The sequence below is a fragment of the Heterodontus francisci genome, chromosome 5, assembly GCF_036365525.1.
Source record: "Heterodontus francisci isolate sHetFra1 chromosome 5, sHetFra1.hap1, whole genome shotgun sequence".
Taxonomy (NCBI): Eukaryota; Metazoa; Chordata; class Chondrichthyes; order Heterodontiformes; family Heterodontidae; genus Heterodontus; species Heterodontus francisci.
In genome coordinates, this window is record NC_090375.1 from 140,303,792 (window position 1) to 140,329,051 (window position 25,260).

The 25,260-nt window shown below is 42.0% G+C and overlaps 1 protein-coding gene across 1 annotated transcript in view; it reads right to left on the bottom strand.

Moving 5' to 3' along the window:
- Positions 1–25,260, bottom strand: part of csmd3b (CUB and Sushi multiple domains 3b) — a 2,327,439-nt gene that overhangs the window by 1,046,628 nt on the left and 1,255,551 nt on the right. Inside the window, exon 6 of the mRNA XM_068032163.1 lies at positions 2,120–2,232. Coding sequence (XP_067888264.1) covers positions 2,120–2,232 — 113 coding nt within the window. The remainder of the gene's footprint in view (positions 1–2,119; positions 2,233–25,260) is intronic.

Here is a 25,260-nt window from a genome sequence, read left to right on the forward strand (position 1 = left end):
TTATGAATGTGCCCTTTAAGACCTGGATTCTTATCAGCTGCAATATTTAGATGCAACATGTTATCCTGGTTTATTTCTGGGCTGTACCGAGTTCAGGATCAAAAGAGGAGTTTCTCTGTACCTTACCAAAGAAGCCTACAGTATTTTATAAATGGGCAAATAGGCAGTATTTAGAATATCATTGTTGATGGTAACAAGCAGGATCAAGGTGTCATGAAGATTTCCACTCCTTCCAGCTTTTCCAACTGTCTTTTTTGATTGATTACCCTTGTGGAATTCAAATGGATCTGAGTACCAAGACGAAGAGGCTGCAACAGACACTTCCTCATTTTCCTCTCCTCTTCTGGGGATTATTCTTTCCTCAGAAAGTTGAGATGAAGAAATTCCTATCAGGAGAATTACAGGCACAAACCAATATCCCACTGCCTGTGGAATTTCACCAACTTTAGAGATACTTGCCCTTTATATCTTAGCTGATGTTTACAAGCACTGAAAATTTGAAATGCAGATTCAAAATTATTCTTGACAATATATATTACAAATAGATTATATTGTTTTCCCAGAGAGTTACACACTGAATAATTCTACTGCATCTGCCACAAAATAATTTTAAAAGCTGTAGTAAAATAGAAAAAAGTACAAGATCCAAAATGGTTTATCGTTAACTTTCTAAGGGCTTGATCAGGTCAAAGCAAAACTGAAATTCACCCTTAAATCTTTGCATGTTATTGTAGCACACCCGATAGCAAGTTTTTCTTGAAGTAACATCAGAGAGAATTTTGCCATTTTCTTTGGTGAATAAAAGATTCTTTGGACTTCTCTGTTTTTATTGATAAAATGCTCTAATAATAAGTTTACATATTGTTTGGATAGTAGTTTTTTTTTCTGACTTAATTGAAACAAGTTAAAGATTGCACTCTGATTCTGCCATCCTATCTGTAGCTGCTTGTCGTATACCACATTCTGCATTGCAACGATATCTATTGAATATTTCTGGAATGCACCAGGTCATTCAGGGCACATTTAAGTACTTTGACAAGAAAACCACAACTGTTTGTTTTCATTCTTATGGTAGAGTCACTGATTTCAGGTAGCAGTGGGATGCTGTGCAAAATGTACTGTTGACATCATATTCCCTTTGAACAAATTGTCCTAACCGCTAACACACAGGAAGAAACAACTTTTTAAGAACAAAATACAGCATTTTTTGTCTCAGTTAATAAAAAGCAAAACACTGGTCCGCTAATGTAGATTCCTTTGTTCTTATTGTAATGTTTAAATAACTATGTTCCTGAACATTTAACACTAAAACAGTGTCCTTTGTTTAAATAGGTTGACTATTTTGTCGTAAATTTGAATTTTAAAAAAATGAGTGTACTTTAGAGCAGCAAAGAAATGTAATGGCTGGACTGAAGGATTTGATATTGGTCCCCTCCTGATGATTCTACCTGGTATAAACCAGGAGAAATTTCTGTGAGAATATGCAAAATATCTCATGAAGTGCTATGCTTTGTTCACAATTTCTTTGCTGCGGCTATTAATAATCATCTCGCAGCTTCACCTATATCTCTCATTTGACACTAAGTATCCATCAGCAATTTTCGGTAGTAATTAATAAATTGAGCAATCGAACTGGGGTATTTTGAATCGCTGGGTACCGACAATAGATTTTTTCTTCTCCTTTATAGATTACAAAAAACATACAAGAAACCAACAGTGCATTAAATGGTTTCAGCAGGAGCCAGAGAATACCTGCTATTGCTGCATTGCTTATAGGTTCATTAAAGAAAACAGAAATATGCAAGATCTATCTTTGGGTACAAGAGAGACAGAGTTAAGGAAAACATTGCTCTGTACAGACAATTGTCAACTCACAAACTTCATTGGCGTAAAGTTGTCAATGCACTTTGAAGGCTTTCAAACCGTTATTAATATTTCAAGAGGCTTTGGATGCAGGCAGATCCCATTTTAAAACATTGATATTAATTTTTGCTTTAAACGTTATGTAAACATTATTCTCAGAGACGAAGACTGAAAATTTACTGCTCGACGTGTTTGTTTTCGTGACTGCACAAAACCCCCTTCTGAAAGTGAGCCCTCTTCGCGTGTGTAAAGTTACCTTGGTACTGAGCACTGAATCCCCTGTGCCTATGGTTGTTGTCTGATATAAAGTGCAGCCTAAGCCAGTTCTTGCTGCTGATAATAGGTGGTGGCAGATTCATCCCCGAAAACCTGCAATAGAAAATACAACAGGAATATCTTTGTTATTGTTATCCCAGTTCATTTTCCTCCTTCAATATTTGTCATCTGAAACCACTAGTGTCAAATTTAGAGGAAACTGGAAGGAAAGGAGGGATATTAATCTTTGCACAAGGTAAACTGCTCAAAATAAAATACATTAATCCAAGACTAGTGAACTCTAGCCAGCTTTTGTGATAAACTTAGCAAGTTTGTTGTAATTTTTAAAAAATCTTACAATGGTCCAAGTGTGTTTTTTTTAAATGCATGCATATTGTTGAATTAAATACCAATATTATGCAGACACTATCCTGTGGTCTTAAAATTACTAGAGGAAAATTACTCAGCATGCTGCATTGGTAGTTTTCAAATGATTGCTCAGGAACGCATTATAACTTTTTCACATTGTTGTCATTAAGATCAGCACATCATTACCACTTGTAAATAATGTATTCTAAACAGTAAGTAAATAGTCATGGCGAGCTCTCTGTTTTGATCATTTCTATTGCAACCTGTTTACATTGCACAATAAATTAATAGAATGCTACAACAAAGAAAGTGACTACTAGGGTCATTAGGTCTGCATCAAAGTTTAAGTTAAAAATGGGGCAAACTAGTTTTATTAATGACACTTACCAAATCTATTCTATTCTCTTTATCTGCTTGGATAACATTATTTCTATATTTTATTACTTAAAATACTACATAGGGGCTGGATGTTGTCAGATTGAGGCGTACCTACAGCAGTGAAGGATTTTTCCCTGCCCCAGAGATGCTGGCTTATCTTGGTCATACTTCTATCACCAAGTCATTTACACAGGGGAGGGCGAGGGGCTCCCTGTGTTTCACTTCAGAGTCCTACTAGCATGGGAACAGAGAGTTCCCTGGGCAGGCCTAAGAGCATAATACAGTAAGAGAAAGAGATGGCCACCAAGCTGCCTGGTTGTGACAAACATGAAAACTTTGCTTCGTACTCATGACGCCCATACATAACTGCACTTTGATCACACTTGCACAGGCCACTCTTCTATTCTTGATGCAAGACCTCCTCCACTGATATCTGAACACTGGATGCTGGGAGTAGGCCATTCAGCTCCTTGAGGCTGCTCCACCATTCAACATGACCATGGCTGACCTTTTACATCAGCTACAACTTCCTGCACTAACCTCATTTCCCTCGATTCCCTTAGTATCCAAAAATTATCAATTTCTGACTTGATTATACTCAATGACTGAGCCTCCACAGCTCTCTGAGGTAAAGATTTTCAAATATTCACAACCCTTTGAGTTAAGAAATTTTTCCTCATCTCAGTCCAAAGTTACAGACCACTTATTCTAAGACTTATTCTGAATCTGTTGATCATGAGTGCTGAATTTTATTATCTTTCCGTTCCACATAATGAATATTGGGCTGTGGTTATTGAATTGTCCTGATTAAAGTTTGTCAAATCAATCCTTATCCATGATTCAGTGTCTCGACACATGTAACCTGTACCAATCCCTGTCCTTAGCTCAGTAAGGTGTGTGCCTGTGAGGGAGACACCTATAACTGAGGAACTTACAGATCAGGTTTTCATAATAGAGATCAGATTCCCCAGCCAGGGAAACAGCCTCCCAGCAACTACTCTATCAAGACCCTTAAGAATTTTTGTTTGAATGAGATTGCCTCTTATTCTTATAAACTCTAAGGACTATAGGACTAGTCTACTCAATCACTCCTCATTGGACAATCCATTAATCCAAGGAATCAGTCTGCTGAACCTTTTTTTGCACTTCCTCCAAGGTAAGTATATCCATTCTTAGGTAAGGAGACCAAAAATGTACACAATGCTCCGAGTGCAGTCTCACCAAGGCCTTATACAGTTGAACTAAGACTGCTTTACTGTTACACTCCAATCCCTTTGTAATAAAGGTCAAAGTACCTCCTGAGTTCTGATGAACGGTCACAGACCTGAAACGTTAACTCTGCTTCTCTCTCCACAGATACTGCCAGACCTGCTGAGTATTTATAGCACTTCTGTTTTTATTTCAATGTACCTTTGCTTTCCTTTGCTGTGCCTGCATGTTAACTTGGTGATTTGTGTACAAAGGCACCCAGATCCCTCTCATTATCAACATTTCTCAGGCTCACCATTTAAAAAAAGTATTCTGCTTTTTATTTTTCTTACCAAAGTGGATAACTTCACATTTCTCCAAATAGGGCAAGAATGTAACATGCGAAATACATTCACTTAACCTGTCTATATCCCTCTGCAGCCTCTTTGCGTCCTCCCCACAGCTAGTTTGCCCACCCAACTTTTTTAGTGCTACCAATCTTGGATACATTACTCTCGTGTTCCCTCATCTAAGTCATTAATATAGATTGTAAATAGCTGAGGCTGAAGCACTGATCCTTGCAGTACCGCACTAGTTACAATTGAGCCAACCCGAAAATTACACATTATTTCCTACTGTTTTCTATCTGTTAACTTGTACTTGTCCATAGATCACTGAAGGCAACAGCACAGGTAGATAAGGTAGTTAGGAAGGCATATGGGATACTTGCCTTTATCAGCCGAGGCATAGACTATAAGAGCAGGGAGGTTATGATGGAGCTGTATAAAGCGTTAGTTAGGCCACAGCTAGAGTACTGTGTACGATTCTGGACACCACATTATAGGAAGGATGTGATTGCACTGGAGAGGGTGCAGAGGAGATTCACCAGGATGTTGCGTGGGCTGGAGTGTTTCAGCTATGAAGAGAGACTGAAAAGGCTAGGGTTGTTTTCCTTAGAACAGAGAAAGCTGAGGGGGGACATGATTAAGGTATACAAAATTATGAGGGGCATTGATAGATTAGATCGGAAGAAGCTTTTTCCCTTAGTGGAGGAGTCAATAACCAGGTGACATAGATTTAAGGTAAGGGACAGGAGGTTGAGAGGGGATTTGAGGAAAAATATTTTCACCCAGAGGGTGGTTGGAATCTGGAGTGCACTGCATGTAGAGGTGGTAGAGGCAGGAACCAACCATTTAAGAAGTATGTAGATGAGCACTTGAAACACCATAGCATACAAGGCTACGGGCCAAGTGCTGGAAAATGGGATTAGATTAGGTAGGTGCTTGAAGGCCGGCACAGACATGATGGGCCAAAGGGCCTGTTTCTGTGCTGTTTGACTCTATGACTCAATCCATGCTATTACCCACAATTCCATGAGCCCTAATTTTGTGTAATAACCTCATGTCGCATCATATCCAATACTTTTTGAAAATCCAATTACACGGCCTGCTCTGGTTCCCCCTTATCCACGTATTAGTTACATCCTCAAAAACTCTAAGATTTGTCAAACATGATTTCCCTTTCCTAAATCATGTTGACTCTGTCCAATCATATTATGATTTTCTGAATGCTTTGTTAGCTTGCGCCTAATAATAGATTCTAGCATTTTCCCTACAACTGATGTCAGGCTAACTGGCCCATAGTTCCTTACTTTCTCTTTCCCTCCTTTCTTGAACGGGGAGGGGGCGGGCAGGGGGAGTATGTTTTCTGTCTTCCAATCCACTGGAACCATTCTAACATCTAGGGGAAATCTGGAAGATCAAAACTAATGCATCCACTATCTCTGCAGTTACCTCCCTTAAAAACTGAGACAATCAGGTCCAAGGGACTTGCCAGCTTTTAGTCCCATTAATTTCTCCAGTACTATTTCTGTTCAAATACCAATATCCTTAAGTTTCTCATTTTCACTACACCCTTAGTTCCCTACTACTTCTGGAATGTTTGTGTCACCCACTGTGAAGACAAATGCTAAGCAGTTGTTTAATATTTGTGCTAGTTACTTATTCCCCATGATAATTTCTCCTGTTTCTGCCTCTAAGGGACCAACACTTATTTTTGCTAATCTCTTCCATTTTACATACCAATAGAGCCTGTCACTCCAGAATTGGCCTTTATAGCCACTCCAGGCGCTGCTTCACAAACCACTGACCACCTCCAGGCGCGTATCCATTGTCTCTCGAGATAAGGAGGCCCAAAAGGAGAAGCTTTTATAATCTGATTTTATATCTCTAGCTAGATAATTCTTATATCCCAGTTTCTCTACCAATTTTTTGGTCACCCTTTGCTGAAAATCCTTCCAATCCTCAAGCTTATTACTCATTACTTTTCCTGTGGGGTATTTATTCCTTAAGAGAATGTATATCGTTGCAAGTTATGAATTAATTCATTATGTATCCACCATCATATCTTTTAATCTTGTTTCCCAATAAACCTTAGCCAACTCGATCCCTGGGCCGGAATTTTATGCCCCCCACCCAACAAGCAGGCTGGTGGCAGGAGGAGGGGGTTAAAACTGAGTGGGAGGCCACGAGGAGTGGTTGGGGGGGGGGGGAAGGGGGAGGGACATTCGCGACCCCCTCCCGCCCCAGCTGCAATTTTCTGCGGGGCAGTGGTGACACGAAACAGCCTACCGACCTCAGGTCAATCAACATCCATAGGTGGCTAATTAACTGCCACTTAAGGGTCTCCTCCCGCTGCCATGGGTATTTTTCCCTCAACAGCCGGACAGCAAAGGCCCCAAGAACGCCGCCTGGTAAAACCAGGGCGCCTTCTTATAGGCTGGGTGGTGGGGGGTTGAGGGGGGGGGGGGCTCTCCTGATCGGGCGCCCTGTGCCCCACGGAGGGCTGCCCCCGAAGCCGCAACTGCCCCCAATGCACAACACTCACCGCTCACCAGTGGCACTGTTGGGACTAACTGCTGCCAGCCTGCTGATTGGCCGGCAGCTCCATTAGATGGGACTTCCTGCCTCAAGGAGGTGGACGTCCCACCCAAGACCAATTAAGGGCCTAGAGAATGAAAAATCCTTGCCTGACTCCCCAGGAGGCAGACTCGCTCCGGACTTTTCGGCCAGTGGGCTCCCACCCAATGTAAAATTCTGGCCCTCATACCGATACGTAGTTTGTCTTGTTCAAATTTAAGACCCTAGTTTTGGTAACTAAATCACTCTAACGTATTATAAAATTCTATCATATTATGATCACTTTTTCCCAGATGCTCTTTACTATAAGATTATTAATTAACCCTGTCTCATTACACAATACTAGATCTAAAATAGCTGTTTCCTAATTGGTTCCTTCACTAACAGTTTCTAGAAACTACCTTAAATGTGTTCCATGAACTTGTCCTCCACACCATTACTGCAATTTGGTTTGCCCAGTCTATATGAAGATTAAAGCCCCCATGATTACTGGATTACCCTTTTTCCATGCACCTTGAATTTCCTGATTTATACTCTGCTCGACACTGAGCACATTGTTTCCCTCAATTACTTGGATTTTACATATAACTTCCCACATTGGGACAGCCATAGTGCTCCCTAATGAGACCAATCCACGGAAAATAGCTGAGATGCAAGGATTGATTTCCAATTCTGTCTGCCCTAAATCCACAGGAAAACCATTGGTAAGGAGTCAGGAAACTTAGGCCATGTTGTATCTCCATTATTAACGGATCACAGTACATCAAATTTTACAAGGATTTTATTAGCCCTGACATTACATTTGTCTGTATAGTCCTCAACGTTCAACAAATGTTGCAAAATGGTTTTATGTTTCAATAGCATTTAATTCTGCCATTTACTTTCACTGAAAAGGAACAGCTCACTCTTATGGAACTGCTATCATTTAACAGTGTCATTAGTACAAATTTCACCATGCTGCAGCCTTGAATGAGACACAACGTGACAACTGACTAAATCAATTGAATTACTTTAGGACTGCCTGGTCTGTTGAGCAGGACAGGGCACCATTCTGTCATTATTGATGCTCCATTTTATACAAAGTAAAAGAAATACAACACTGGAAAATTTTGGAAAGAAATGGACACTAAACAAGCACCTTCGTAAAGCAAAACCCCCAATGCATTGGCTCATGCTAATTAAAAAAATGCATTTTCTAATTACTTTTACTGGCTTACGGCATACCATGGCTCCAATATCAAAATCGCTGGTACATATGGCATGATCTATGATCTATTCAGGGCTTCATTCACTTGCAGGTTTGGTGGAATATTTTCCACTTGTTCAATCCAAAACAATATCCTTAAATTCTGATGTACACACATCATAACACAAAGGCATGATATGAATCTTGGGCCAAGGTGCAAGTGGGGGGCCGTCAGAGTGAGAAGCCGGCTAGCCCCAACTCACCAGCGTGAATCCACTTTAACTCTCAGGCCTCGTTACCAAACTGAGAAAACTACTCCTGCCCGAATCCAGCAGGTGTGATGTGATAACCAGCAGACAGAATCAGAGCGAATGCAACAGGCAAAGGGAATGGTCTTCAGTAGGTAAGTGCATTAGGGGTCGCAACATAATTGTGGTCAAGGAGGGGGCAAATCTGGAGCAGGAGAGGCCCTGCTCCTCCTTGTCCACAAAAATACTTACCTTGGAGCTCTTCTGTTCTTTCTGCTCCTTAGTGTGGCTGGTGAGACTGGCACTGGGCATTACCAATTTGACTATGTTAAAATGGCATTGGGTCTCAATTATCTCATCAGACTATGAGTATTAATTCTGGGAAGGTGAGGGTCACTGACACTGCCCCAAACATGCCTGTTGTTAAGGGGCCAGTTACAGCCTCAAAATTAGGTCTGTAGCCTTACCACCCCCGTTAATTTTAATGATGCGACCTGCTCCATAAATGATTTTCCCTACAACCATGCTCTGCCTCTTTCATTACATTAGGCCAATTTTAATGTGCTAATTGGGCCCCTACAGCATAAATAGAACTCCGATCATCGTTTTGGACTTGAGCTGATGTGTGCCATGTAGATTCCAATTATTTTCATGGGCGATGGAGCTGAAGAGGCCCAGCAAAAATAAGTTTGCAAATTTTTAAGGGCCTGCTATAGCTCCTCCCAGTCCTGTAAAATAATTTGGGCACTGCTGTCTCAAGAACTCTCCTAAGGGAATGCAACTGCCTATACGTACCTTGCTGGCAGCTGGTGTAGCTGGGTATTGGTCAGAATGAATATGACAAGTGGCTTCAGGATGCTTATTTGGGTTGGGGCCTCAAAATCATGGCTGGTTCTTCACTTTGACTCTGGACACCCATTCAGCACACTCCGCCAGCCAGATACCAGAAGACAAAATGAACACTACTGAGTATCACATTGCCTCTATTCTAAGCCCCATACATCCCGTTCTTGTCCTGGTGTTAAAATCAGACCCAAGGTTTTATAATCTTGCACCCGAGGGGGAAATTTACAAATCAACACAGGCATCAATTACTGACTGCACACCTGCCATAATCGTTGTGGATTTGTCTTGCACATCAGTGCAATCAATTCATCTGATTTCATGGCAGCTCCTATTCCTTGCAACAGTCGAATTTTTGACCCACATCGGCTACATCGAAATTACTGAACATATCTGACAGAAATTTGAGCAGGATTTTTTAATGCTATGCCCATTGGGGTATTTTTTGTTCCATGCAATGCTAAAAGATGGCGAGTGTGTTTGAAAACACTACACAAAATTCTGGATAGTCAAAATGAACACGTAGACTCATGACATCCAAGATTCATGTAATTGTCACAGGCTAATTCATTGGTATTTGATTGCCATAATCTTTTTGCCCATCACCTAGGCGTATGAATTCAAGGGGAACTTTGTTATATGGGAGAATGTTTTCAGTGTTACGTTCCTGCCCATTTTGAAATTTTCATAAACTGTATTTTTTGTGGTTTTTAACCTCATTCAATGGCAGGAAAAATGTGTACTTTTAACCTACTCCCCTAGCTTCATGGAGACCCTGGATTTGAGTCTGAAAATCATTGGATAGCTACTTCATTGACATCAATTTGTAGCAAGTTATTTTACAGGGGTGAATCGTCAATCCCATGCTCCCAGCAGGGAGACACACTCCAGGAGGTGCAGGTTGAAGACAGATTTGCAACACTGTAGACCCATTTCCCAACACATGTTCCCTGCTCGGAATATGGGATCGCTGTGTCAGTGATATGAAATGGCCTGTTTGATGCTTATTACAAAATGTACAGAATTACTATATTTTAATATTACAAAATAATGTGGTGTTATGTTTTATTAATCTCAGTATATTAGCATTCTAAAACGAGATTTAAGTTCAGCCAAGAACTAATTTAATAGAAGTATAGTAATTTTAGTTAGAAGCGCCACAGAATGGCTCATGTGGGAATGACAAAATTTCACATGGGTGCTGCAAGGAGTTCTCTTCAATTCTATGGCTAGTGCACATTGTTGGGAAAAGTAGAGGATGATTTACTCCACATCTAGCTGCACTACAATTGAACATGGAATGCTCGTCATTGACAAAAGAGGAAGCAATTTCAACTCCTGGCTGCCCATTTTGTGCCTGTTAACTGACAAGAAACATGTCCATCAAGTTTGGGCATGAGGCTGCATAACTAATCAAAAAGTGATCTTGCAACATTTCTTGCACACTGTTTACAATTTTCAGATAGATTTTTGTGATTCTTGCAGATGTTCAAAGAGATTAAAAATTGCCAAAAAGTACGGTTTATGGAAATTACAAAATTTCTTCTGCTCCCAGGTGCAACCTGATGATTAGGACAGTGCATGAATTGGATGATTTTCCACTGTCCGACAACCATGAGTGAGGTTGTGCCCACGACTCACTCAATGACTACATTCAAATGAGGCTCAAACTTAGTAATCGTTCATACCTCTTGGCCCCTCCAACTTATGAATGTTATGGGTGTCTAAAATGTAAAGTGTTTACCTCCTCAGCACTAACAACTTTCAAATTAATGAGATGAAACTGTCATGGTGCAAAAAGTTGAATTAATTTGGTGGATCAATTGCTGGAGATATTAGCACAGTGTAAAAGAACAGGAAATGCAGTGAACAGAATGTTAGGTTGTATAGCCACAACAATAGCGCACAAATCTCAGCAAGTGATTCGGAGTTTTGGTCCGGTCCTACTGTGTATAATTCAAGTCACTGTTGTTACGACTAGGTGAGAAAGGTGTCCAGGTGTCCCTCTCAGCCTCCACCTGGTCTTACCATAAAAGGGTTTAATTTTAAACACACTGTGTTTTTAGCTCCCCCTTGGTGAATCCTTGTTCACTGCTTTCCAATTATAAGGCAAAGAAAACAGCACAAACAGGTTTTCTTAGGTTTAAAGAAGAAATGTTGAAACTTCTTAAACTTAAACTCAAATTTGGTTACCACCTATTGATACATGACACGCCCACACTAGCATGCATACGCGATACACACATGCAGATAGAGACAGGAAACAGCAGAAGAAAAAAAATAAAGTGGAAAATGTTTGAGGCAATATCTGAAAAGTTTTTGTTACGGTCCTTCAAGCTCACTGTAGAGCCCTTGATTGTAGGTCACTCTTGCTTTTCGTTGGGGCCCAGTATTCTTCTTAAATCTTGTTTGCTGTGGGAGACTTTTCTCTCTTGGGGTTCATTGTCTTCAGTGGATTCAGAGGTTTGTGAGAAAGAGATGGGAGCAGACAGGAGAGATCTTCTCAGTCCAGAAGGAAACAGTCTTTGAGTTCAAATGCTCTGTGGCTAGTTCAAAAAACCCCTGGAACAGCCAATTAGAAATGTGACCAGCTGGTCTAACCAACCCTGGCCCCTGTGGATTACATCACCCAAGCAATCCCTGGAATGTGCTTCCCCATCCCCTCACTGTCCAGTGACCAACATCCATTGTGGATTGAATGTGTCAAGGAACGGTCCTTTGCCGACAGAAGCACCAATTGTTTGTATTGTTATGATGCTGCAGTATTTTTTTCCAGGAATATGTGGTATGCCTTTAAGACTTGCAAATGATGAGTACTGCTTTAAGAACCAGCAGGCCTCAGGAGTTGGAGAAACTGCATTTTTGATTGCATTGGATACAGCCATTTGGAGACTGCGATTCAAAGGGTGCATTCTCATTGCCTTGGATACAGACACTTGGACTGAGCATCAAGGATACATTTGTTACAATTCAATTCTGAACTGGCTTTTTAGTTGAAGACAGTCTGTTCTAACAGGCCACAGACAGACAGATGATGATAGCACCTGAAAGAACAGCTCTCAGCCATTTAAACTGAAGAAAGAGAATTTAGTCTGTCTAATTATTATTACTTTCAAAATTCTAAAAAGGTCAAGCCAAAGCAGAAATCTCTGATAATTTAAACTGAAGGAAGGGAAGTTAGACTGTGACAATCTTTCGTCCCTCAAAAACTTATAAAGTCAGACTGATTCTATTGAAAGTGTTTGCAAATTGTTAATTGTTGAAATCCATCGCTGGAGAAGGAAAGCATCACTTACTGCTCGAATTAGACTACGGACTGTTCTACTGTTGATGAACCTTTTTTCCCCATCAGCCAGCTGTGAGGACTTCAAGCAACACTGGACTGTAAATTTGCAAGGACACTAATATTTTTCTATTTGAAATGTTGCTTACATCTTCATAGTGTTTAAAAATTTAGTTTATCTGATTAAACAGTTAATTTGTTAAGATCCATGGTTTGGTTAGCCTCATTCGGGGGTTAATAGATGGTACAATTTGGCTGGGTCTTTCTTTAATATGGAAACTTTAAAATGATATGTTAGGCAATCTGTGGAGGGACGGGATTGAACTAACAGTGCATTTCTTCCACCACAATCAGAATTGTATATTTTGATTGGGGGCTTTGACTGGAGCGGTCAGTCGTAACAGTATGCAAATGTTTTTTCCAGCCATGGCTGATCTGTTCAACAAGTCATTTCCTCGCCCCAGCAACAGTTAAAAATCAATGTTCATATGACAAAACCAACGTGCTTCATTCTTGGCAGGTGGGGGCCTGCATGACATTGTTGTAAGAGAAATAGCCAGGGACAGCAGATGATACAGTACAGGGTAACTAAATTGATAGCTGGGTTTAAGCAGGTGAGTTTGAAAAGAGGCTGCAGTGGTTCAGGTGTGATCTTATAGAACTATTCAAGATCCAAAAGACCAAAGATATCAATATTTTTCACTGAGTTACTGATTCTACCCCAAGGTGGATAGCTTTAATCTTTAGAGAAGGCAAATGAAAAGAAATTTTGCATTCACAACTTAATTCTATAGATTGACCATCCTCTGCACAAAGAGCCTGGGGAAACAGTTTGGGGCCGGGGAGGGTTGATTCTATAAGTACAATTCAAGACAGAGTTGGATAAGTACCTGTAGAAAGACTTGATGCAGGGGTACTGAGGCATTGTGGTACAAGATATTTGTTAGACACTGGTAGCAACCAGATGGCCTTCTTCTGTCCTGTATATTTCTATTTTCCTATGTGATCGATACACACTCATCATGATGTCAAAAACATGCCAAATGATAAGCTAGAGTTTGAGCAATCAGTGTTCATTTCAAAAATAGGACTTCAAGTCCTAATTTTTTTTTGAGTGCAGTCATAAAACAATCATCTGTATAAAGTGCAATCAAACATAGCGAAATTCAGTCTGAAGGTGATAAAACTGTGGCTGAGAATTTGTGGCCATGATAAAAGCAGAAGTTGGTTATATTGCGGAGGTGGAAAACGGGTGAATTTGATGATCGAAAGATTGCGAGATTTGAAGCGACGTACAGATTCAAATTAAAAAACAATGTTGCGCACTGTTGGGTCCAGTCTGAGTGAGTAGCCAAGGAGGGGATAGGATTGGAAGCTAGGAAGGGAGATTTTGGTGGTGGCAGAATAAGATAGCTTTATGTTTTTTTTTATATTTGTGCTGGAGAAAATATTGGCTCAGCAACAACTTGTCGCTAAACAAGCAGTCAGACAGCATTGCAGTGGTTATGAAGTTGAAGGTGAAGGTTAAGGTCAGGCTGGTTGTTATCAGCATGCATGTAGAAACTGACCCAATGCTTACAGCTAACTGCACTGACAGGCAGCATGTAGACAAGGAACAGGAGAAAGCCAAGGAATGAGCCTTGGGTATTTCCAGCTGTGATAAAGTAGAGTACGGGGGCAATGGGGGATTGATTGGTAGACATGTAGGAATGGAATGAATTGAGGACAACACCATCGCAATCTATCATATTTTAAATTATTTTTTTTAATTTCTCTATAATTGCTTTGGATGTTCCTTGATAATTAATTTGCATAGTCAACTACAGAGAACAGACAGTGGAGGAGATTGATAATTGACTTCAATAGAAATGAAAATGAGGGAGATATATAAACAAGTTACTGAACTGATATTGCACCTTTTACATTATCAAAAATCAGAATTACTCCCATTGACTCTGCTGTAAGAGTTAGCGTCAGTGAGGAGGATGAGGACATGTGGCAGTCACAGATGCGATGGATACCATTGGTAACTTTGACCAGGATGGTCAGCATGGAAAATGAACTGAAAGAATTAGAACAATGCATAGTGAGGAAGAGGTGAGAGTAGAGTAATGTGATAACAGCATTTTCAAGGATCTCCAGAAAAAAAAGTTGGAGATAAGGCAGTATTTAAAGAAGGAGGAGGTGATGATAAAGGCATTTTTAAAGATAGTGAGGAAAGGCAGCAGTTGGCAATGTCAGTAAGCTTTGCGCAAAGGGAACAGAGCTATGTAGTTGGTAGTTTAATTCAGAAGAGATCACAAAAGGTACACAAAGTGGGTCTAATGGATTTTCATAAGAGTTTAACAATAATCAGTGAGATAAAGTACTGCATAGTTAAAATACACTTTACCATGATCATAAACTCAGACACAATGCATTTGTTTTATAACAATGTAAGGCCAAGAATATTAAGCCCAGTTTTATTATAGATGCATTGAAGCAGAACCTTTTCTTATTTCCAGTGCAGTCATTAAAATAAGCTTCTGAAAAGAAAACAGCTCAATATAATTGTGATTTCTTTTCTTTGGTAAATTCAGTCAATTTATGCATCAGAGAGATTTTCATCAGAACAATGTAGCCAGTTTCAATCACCAATCATGATGTGAAAGGCAAGCATTTCACCTGAGCTTACCCATTTGTGAGTCAATTGTTTAGGTTTATTCTTTTGAAAGCAAGAAAACATATGTTGTAATCAAAACTTGGAGATTAGAAGTTGACGGAAGGGGCAAAAAGTTTTTGAATCGACACTAACACTCTCCTTATGGAGAGTAAGTTTCAGCTCGTCATATTCTGAAAAATAGACATGATCAAATGATCTGTCTTGTCAGTTTAAAATATGATAGATTGTAATCTAAATACTTTTTATTTCTCTATAATTGTTTCAGATGTTTCCTGATAATTAATTTATGGAGACAGTCAGTTTGACTAACTGGGAAATCCATACCAACTGGTATAGAATATTTTATGATGGGATTGATCAATACTGAGAACAGAGACTTTTGCATTGTGCCAAATAAGCTAGGTAAAGAATGAATATATTCTACTGCTGTTCACTGTCAAGTGATAACTTATTACAAACTATGGGGCAAATTTAACTATCGAGCACTGACAAGCAGAGTGCTGACCAACTGGCCGGGCAATATTTCTGAGGGGAAGGCCCAGTTTATTTTGAGGGCCATGCCTCATTCGCCTCAGGCCAGTAGGCTGCATGTGGAAATCAAGCACCTCTGGGCTACCACAAATTCAGACAAGCTCTCACCATTTGATATAAAGTTGGAATATTGAATTCCATTAAGTGATCAGGGAGAACACATTTGAGAGAACCATCATTAAAAAAATAATTTTAGTCACTGATTTGTATTCAGATGAAGGACAAGGTGATAAATCATATGCTGATTGTCAAGAAAAAATGCTATACCAAATGAAGATTTTTAATTCATCTGTGGGAAACCTACATTAAACTGTTAAAAAAGGAGCTGGAATCCTACAGTTAACTTTTAAAAAGCTGACAGCCAAGATGGCCACCATTATTTGCAATGCAATACCTCACATTCCATGACATCGAATTGGAGACGTATGTCTAACGAGGTTGCATCTGGGACAATGCCTTATGAATTTGGAATTAGCTAATAGCTTCACTTCTAATGGCAAAATATTCAAAGCCATCTTGGAATATCAACAGTGGAGTCATATCTCCAGAAGGTGAACAGTGAAACAATGAGACTCAAGAGAGATTGAAAATACCTAGACCAGAATTTTTTGCACGTCCAACAGGAGCCATCCACCGACCGAAAAGTCGGTGGCAATCTCGCCAGGCCTAGGGATCCAGGGCAGATTTTATGGTACCCAAGCCCTTAATTGGTCTTAGGCGACACTGCCACCTCATTAAGGCAGGAAGTCCCACCTAATCGAGTTGCCGGCCAATCAGCAGGCCGGCGGCTCTTAGTCCAGCAGTGCCATCGGGAGCTGTGGCCATTGCTGGGACTGCAACCCAGCTTCTGCATGAAGAGGAAGGACTGCCCTGAAAAAAGGTGGGTTTTTGGGGCCTCGCCAGGGATGATCAGTCGGGACCCGGCGAGGCAAGCGGGGGGGCGCGGGGTCTTGTTGGGTGTTGTGGATGGATGGAGCATCAGGGCGGACCCTTTGTCAGGCACAGGCCGCCCAATCAGGAGGCCCCTCCCATCAGGTCATTAGAAAGCCATCTACCTTTGTCAGGCGGTTTTTCTCAGGCCTCGGCTGCCTGCCTGCCAATGGTAAAATCCCCATGGTGGTGGGTGGAGGCCCTTAAGTGGCTGTTAATTGGGCACTTAAGGGTCTTGATTGGCCTGTGGCGGACAGGGAGTTTCCCACCGCCACCGCCCCGAGTAAAATGGTGGTGGAGGTGGAGCGGGTCGGAAGGGCCCCACCCCCCCCCTCCACCACGAACCCCCCCCCCCCCCAACTCAACCACCAGCCTGCTCTTTGGGAGGGTGCAAAATTCTGGCCCTATGCTTGAATCTAATTAATTGCAAATGAGGACACTGGACTGCCTCCCCATCTGTGGAAAAACTCGGAGTCTTTTGCAAAAGGAAGGTTCTGAAGCAGACAAGCTTCAAGTGCTAACCGGACAAGATCCCAGTCGGGTTGTGCGTGTGTGTTTCTCTCTCTCTCTCTCCAGATGACATCACAAGTTTGAAACCTGTGTGCCACTGTGGAACATCCAAGTCTACCATTGCTATGGACAGAGAATGGGGGAGGGGGGGGGGCGGGGTCACCTACAACTCTGTCTCCAAGAAAAACCCAAAACAGGTGGGCCAGCTACAAAGTACTTCTATCAGCCAGAGACTTTGGAATCACAACTTCAGCCAGAAGATAACTGAATTACCAGACGGCATATTAGTTTTATTTGTTCTGGACTCTAATCCAATCCAAACCCTTAGCACTCTGTAATCTGTGTGTGTATGTGTGTGTGTGAATGAAAGGATAGCGTAGTTTATTAATTTATTTAGATTGGGTTTTTGGTTAAGTACAATAAACTCACCTTTTTTTTGTTTAAATTCAAGAAAACCTGTCCCATTGGTTCTTTTACGATCACAACAAAGGTAAAATGTAAAACACTCACTGAAATGGTAAGCATATCCACTGTTTAAAAAAGAATAAAACCCTGTTGCAGTCAAACAAGGAGAAGGACAACAGGGGAGCTTGTGACCCCTCCTCACCTGATCACAACATGATGTATATTAGTATAATGCCAAACAGGACATTAATTTTACATGGACTGCACAACTGGTAGCATTGGCTCATCCCTAATTGATTGCCACTGCACATAAAATTAAACATCTTGCTTTCAAATTTCCTCAGGACCAGAGGCAATCCCCCAGCGTATGTTGGTGGGTCCCAGTCCAGCTAGCCAATTTCTGACAGGGTCTGAGACATGTGAAATCTCTGTCCACCCCAAACATGGCCCATGACATTGAAAGGGGGCAGGTCCAAGGGGAGAGATTGCCCTCACTGGTAATTTATTTCCCCTCGCCTCAGATGGACTAACGCATGGCACTATTTTGAAGTAGAACAGGGCAGTTATCCCTGGCATCCTGGCCAATATTTATCTCTCAGCCATCACCTCAAAAACAGATTATCTGGCCATTACCAGATTTCTGCTTGTAGGAGCTTGCTGTGCACAAACTGACAGCTACATTTCCTATATTAGAGTCATAGGTTGCAATTTCCAACCACCTGCCTGCCACCCCCAAGTGGGCTGGGAGATGGGGAGCATGTAAAATTGAGTGGGAGGGAGGGGTTGCTTTGCCTGTTGCCTATCACCCCCGTTGCTATTACACCAGCAGCAGGGGAGCGGCAAATGGTCTGCCCGCCCCAGGCCAATTGAGATCCTTAAGTAGCCAATTAATCAGACAGAAACTTCAGCACCTGAGGAGGCTGCCCCGTAATACTGGCAGCCTCTTTGCGGACTAGGGGGTGAGGGCGGGGGCAGGGGCACTGTCCTGATCGGACATCCTGTACCCCACAAAGAGCCCCCCAACCCCCGTTAAAACTACCTCCCCCGCCCTACAGTCCGACTCCCATTCCCCCTCGCCAAGGTCCAACCGATTGCCCCCGGTGAGGCCTGAACCCCACTAACCTTCCTGAAGGGGAACGTCCATTATCCCTTTCTGGTTGGATGCAGTGACAACAGTGGCCATTGTTCCCAGTGGAGCTGCTGGGACTGAGGAGTTGCCAGTCCTCTGATTGGCTCAGAGGGGCAGAATTCCAAATCGAGGCCAATTAAGGGCCCGGGCCATGCAAAATTGCAGTGTGGCTTCCAGGCCCGGCGGAGGCGGCCTCTCCCTCGACTTTTTAGCCAATGGGCAAGGCTACCGTCTCAACGTAAACTTCTGGCCATAGCGTAATTATGCCACAAAAGGAGGCCATTTGGCCCATCAAGTCCATTACAATGGTGACTACACTTCAAAAGCACTTTGGGACATTGAGGTCATGAAAGGTGCTACATAAATTAATGTATTTATTTACTTATTTCCTTCTTCCTTTCCTTCCACTCATTGATCTGATGATCCCAGAATACAGATCAGCTAACAAAAATTTGCATTTACATAATATATTTAAAATAAAATGTTGCAAGATGGATAAACAGAAGTGGTATTAAATCAAGTCATGTAAAGAGATATTAGAACAAGTGACTCAAAGGAGCAGAAACAGGTTTACGGACGGCATTCCAGAGTTTAAGGCCTCAGCAGCTGAAGACAGGGCCACCAACAGTGGAGCAATTAAAATCAAGGATGCACAAGAGACCAGAATTGATGGAACACAGATATTTGAGGGTTGAGGGCTTAAAGGAATTGAAGGAGGTTACAAAGATCAGGAGGAGTGAGGCTATTGAGGGATTTGAAAACTAGGATGAGAATTTTAAAATCAAAGTTTTGCTAGACCAGCCAACGTAGGTCAGCGAGCATAGAAGTGATGGGTGAATAGGACTTGATCCGAGTTAGGATGCAGACAAAAGCATTTTGGATGAGCTCATGTTTACAGCACTAGGTAGCAGGAGTGCGGAGTAGGGTGGAGGAAGGACACTCGAGTCTCCAGGCAAATGTTGGACAGTTGGAGATATAAAAAGATTTTTTTCAATTTTTTAAGCCTTTTACCAACATGCGAATTAGGAGCAGGATTAGGCCACTCGACCCCTCGAGCCTGCTCCACCATTCAATAAGTTCATGGCTGAACTGATTACTCCACATTTCCACCTACCCCTGATAACCTTCCAACCCCTTGCTTATCATGAATCTATCTAACTCTACCTTAAAAATATTCAAAGACTCTGCTTCCACTGCCTTTGAGGAAGAGAAGTCCAAAGACTCACGAGACTCTTTTACTTTCTTTCATCTCTCTCGCTTAATCCCACTTCCTTTCTCTATTTTGCTTTGAAATCACTATTCTAACTTACACTTCCTGGTTCAGACACTGCCTTGTTTAAACCTCAATCCATCAATCTGATTTGTTAGGGAGATACACAGTTACAGGTCCTAGATGCCCTGTAGAGGGCACTATGCTGCTTCCATCTCACTTCCACCAACTTTCCAGTCAAAGTCCCATGGAAATTAAATGGGCAAGGCAAGTCTCACAAACAGCGCGCACCATTCCTTCACCGACTACAGTGAGTTCTAGCCCATGGTTTCGTTATTCCATGATTCTTGCATGTCAGGGAGAAGAGTCTATCGCTTATGCGGAAAATTAATATGTTAAGTGTGCTTTGCATTATCTACATCTTCAAAACGAAATATAATCTTCGTGTTAGTGACATTACAACAAGAGAACAGCATCTAAAAGGTTCTTTTGAAGCAGCTATTGTACTTTCCAGCCTGAATTTTGCAAATACTCAATTCTGCTGTGCTGGAGCTAAACCACGATGACTGCTCTATGCAGGGAGAAGATAGGTTTGTACCAATGCAGCAGGCATCAAGGCAAGCCTGTAGAACAACGGACATCCATTTGCTAAATATCAGTGGAAATGTTTCAGTCAGTCAAATAAGTATAACCTTATAAAATATGAAACTTTTATTCATCATGTGCTTCTTTACAATCCTGCATTTGTGAATGAAAAATTAACTAATTTTGTTTTGAAAATAACTAGAGGCTGTATAACTTTAAACAGCTTTCCCATCACAAAAGGCTACAGCCTGGATTTATCATTCTTGATGGTCCATTGGAACAAAAATTGGGTGACCTGTAGGGTGAATGTGGGTCAGAGTTACATTCCCTAAATCTCCACCCACGTTTCTAATGCCATATCATTTAGCCAGGGCAAGTACATACTCATATTTGAGTAGGGGTGTGCACATAAACAGGTGATGATGTGATGCCAATCATCCCATTTTCCATCATTTCCATTTCATTTGCAACAAGCCATCTTGTTGCCCACAATAAACATATTTCCAAGAGTCCAACAACTAATTTTGTAGAATTTGCAAATACCTTATTTCTGAATGTTTTTTATTGTTGAAAGCAACTTCACCAGCCACTGTTGTGCTATTTGTTTTGAAATTCCTCTTCATCCCTCAACCCTAATTTCAGATAGGATACAATGGGGTCAATTTCACCTTCACTACTGCTGGTAACATCCCAGTGGCAGCGAGAAAAGACCCTGAAGTGGCAATTCATTGGCCAATTAAGGGCCACAATTGGCCTAAGGGTAGACAGGCCATTTGCCACCACCCCCACTGCTGCTGAAATAGTAGGGGGGCTCAGACAGGTGATGGGCATGGCATTTTACGCCTTCCATCCTATTTTACGAGCACCGCCCCTCCCCGCCTCCTAGCCTGCTTCGGGGTGAGGGGGGGTTGAGGGGGATCGTCGTCTTTAAATTCCAGACAATGTTTGCAGAGGCGTTTTTTTTTTACAAAGGAAGCTGTCAGTAAGAAATACAGCATGCTGCTACCTAATCTCTAGCCCAACTCTACTATAGACCTTTGTGAAGATCACAATTACCATGAATTTCTATGCTATGGGGTCTTACCAGGATGGTGGTGGGGCCATCAGCTGTGCGTAGATGCAATAAGGAACCCATAGAGGCATCAATTACATGTCAAAGCAATTTGATCTCTTTCCGCATGGACACACTCTCAGTAGTATGATAAGGCAATGCATTTTTACGGAATGGCAGGATTCCTAAAAAACATCGCCATACTTGTTACCTTGACCAGCATCATGACCTTCTAACAGTGGGAAAAGGTTGCACTCTCTCAATGTGCAACTCATTTGTGATCAATGGTTCTGCAGCATGCAAGTGAATGCTTGCTTTGCTGGCAGTTCATACAATGCATTCATTTTAAGGCAATCAAAAGTGCCAACATTCTGCCAACCTGAAAGGAAATTCTCTGGGCAGTGCTGAAATACGACTGCTTTCATCTGAAGCTATGCCTGATGACCTATGCAGCATCCGAGGGCTGGAGCTGAGTTTAGTTGCTTTGAGGTCCATGCAGGTAATCAGAATCTTAAATGAGCATACTTTTGCCATGCCAAAGCCACACTTGATGCCCAGATTGATTCGGGGCACATTGCAATATATTCCAATTAGGCTCTTAAATATCATGATTACATGATGCCTATTACACAATGCTGCTATATATAAAAAAAAGCCCGTGGAGAAACACACATAAGGGCAGAAATGGGATCAGCCTGAAGAGCATGCAGAGGCTAGTTTCAAGAGACAGTTGTAATATACCCACAAAGGAGACTTTCTCAACTTGCGCATCTGGCCACATCTTTCCTTTTCCCTCCAAAATAAGATGCCATCACCTGGAGCCTCTTCTCTGTGCTCAAATCTCACCAAGATCCCATTCATGCTCTCTAATGAAAGCAGCTTCAAGACCTGCCCAATGATAATTTTCTGTGTGATTTTAACTCACTAAAAATCCATTCACTAACATAATTAAAATTGTGCCCAATGTTTTCACAGTATTATGACCAGAATGGTATTGTTAACCCATATATTATATCTGCTTTCCCTTTCAGCATCATGCTATGCCATGTTACCTGTGATTTAGATATTCCTTCTTTACCCCAATCTTCTCTAGGTGGTATAAAAACAAGAAATGCTGTAAATATTGAACAGGTTTGGCAGCATCTGTGGAGAGAGAAGCAGAGTTAACATTTCAGGTCAGTGACCCTTCTTCAGAACTGGCAAATATTAGAAATGTGAAAGGTTATAAGCAAGTAAAGCGGGGGTGGGCAAGAGATAACAAAGGAGAAGGTGTAGATGGGACAAGGTCACAGAATAGCTGACCAGAAGGTCATGGAGCAAAGGCAAACAATATGTTAATGGAGTGTTGAAAGACAAAGCATTAGTACAGATAATGTGTTAACAGACTGAAAATTGAACAGCAGCAAGTACAAACATGAAAAAAAGTGGGTAAGCAAACTGAACAAACTAAGATGAAATAAAATAAACACACAAAAAAAATATTAAAAAGACTAACTAAAAATAAAAGCAAAACGGGGGGCTTTTCAGAGCATGATGGGCCCCCCATTTTACTTTTATTTTTAGTTATTTTTTGGGTTTTTTTGGTGTTTATTTTATTTTATTTCATCTTAGTTTGTTTACCCACTGTTTTTTTCATGTCTATACTTGCTGATGTTCAATTTTCAGTCCATTAACACCCTATCTGTACTAATGCTTTATCTTTCAACACACTATTAACATATTGTTTGCCTTTGCTCCATGACCTTCTGGTCAGCGATTCTGTGACCTTGTCCTAACTACACCTTCTCCTTTGTTATCTCTTGCCCCACTCCCGCTTCACTTGCTTATAACCTTTCACATTTCTAATATTTGCCAGTTCTGAAGAAGGGTCACTGACCTGAAACGTTAACTCTACTCTCTCCACAGATGCTGCCAGACTTGCTGAGTATTTCCAGCACTTCTTGTTTTTATTTCAGATTTCCAGCAGCCGCAGTATTTTGCTTTTACTTCTCTAGGTGGTACCTGGATGGCAGGTATGCATGGGATGATTGGTTACTGTGTGTCAATGAGTTTTTAGAGAAAGTCCTGGGCTGGAATTTTGACCCACTTGAGGTAGGAAGTCCCGCCTATTAGAACTGATGGCCAATCAGCGGGCCGGCAGCTCTTAGTCCCAGCAGCGCCACTGGGAGCGGTGACCACTGCTGAGACTTCAGCCCAGCGTGAAGAGAAGATGCCTGGGATCCGGGAAGGCAGGTATGTTTTGGTTGCTTTGTCAGAGGTATTTGGTTGGGCCCCAGCGAGGCAAAGGTGGTCATTTGGGGAGGAAGGGGGCGTGTTGGGTCTTGGGGCTGGTTGGGGGTGGGGGGGGAGCGGCCTTCCATCGGGCATAGGGTGCCTGATCACGAGGGCCACCCCAGGACGCTGAGAAGCCGCCTGGTTTCATTAGGCAGCTTCTCCCGGCTCCAGGACACCAGCTTGCCACGTGTAAAATCCACATGAAGGTGGGTGAAGGCCCTTAAGTGGTCATTAAGAGGCCATTTAAGGGCCTTGATTGATGTGGGGCGGGCGGGCCATTTTTCACTGTCACCGCCCTGCATAAACTGGCGACGGAGGCAGGAGCAGGTCAGGAAGGTCTCCCGGTGCTTCTAGCTCCATTTTATGCCAGACCCCTCTGCCACCATCCCACTCGTCAGGGTGGCGTAAAATTCTGGTCTCGGTGTCATAGCAGCTAAGTGGACCTGCTGCAGGTATATCTCTTCTGCTGCTGCATTAACAAATTGGCCTTGCTTCCTTTTTTGCTACATGTGCAGGCACCAGAGAGGTTTTGCCCGAGGGCATTCCTGTGCTGCTGCTCTGAAAGGCAGCATCATTTAAAGTGCAATATTGCCATTACATGAGTACTGATCACTGCCTAATCATAGTCCTGAGCTACATCTCCATCCTGTTAAACTGTCCTTCAAAGTCCTAAGCCAAATGTTAGTGAAAACTGCCATCTGCAGCACACTTGCTTGATTTTTTTTTATTTCCAAAATATACTTTATTCATAAAAATCTGTAAAAATTACATTCCCAAACAGTTTAAAACAGCATCAAGTCAAAAAATACAAACAGTGCAAAGGTGATCAGTTTCCTTCTATACAATCATGAGTTGCCTCACAACCCTTCCATTTCATTGTCATGCCATATACATTTTTACATTTACAGCAGACAAAATTTCTCCTATACAGTTCAAGGGGTTTCCCATGGATCCAGCCCCTCAGTTCAGCTTGATGGAGGGACCTTACACTGTGGTCTTTCCCCATTGAGCCTTTGCTGCGGCTGCCCCAAGCTTTAGTGCGTCCCTCAGCACGTAGTCCTGGACCTTGGAATGTGCCAGTCTGCAACATCCGGTGGTGGACAACTCTTTGCGCTGGAAGACCAGCAAGTTTCGGGCAGACCAAAGGGCGTCTTTCACCAAATTGATAGTCCTCCAGCAGCAGTTGATGTTTGTCTCGGTGTGCGTCCCTGGGAACAGCCCGTAGAACACAGACTCCTGTGTTACAGAGCTGCTTGGGATGAACCTCGACAAAAACCACTGCATCTCTTTCCACACCTGCTTTGCAAAGACACATTCCAGGAGGAGGTGGGCAACCGTCTCTTCCCCACCACAGACACCGCAGGGGCATTGCCAGGAGGGGGCGAGACTTCGGGCGTGCATGAAGGATCTGACGGGGAGGGCCCTTCTCACCACCAGCCAAG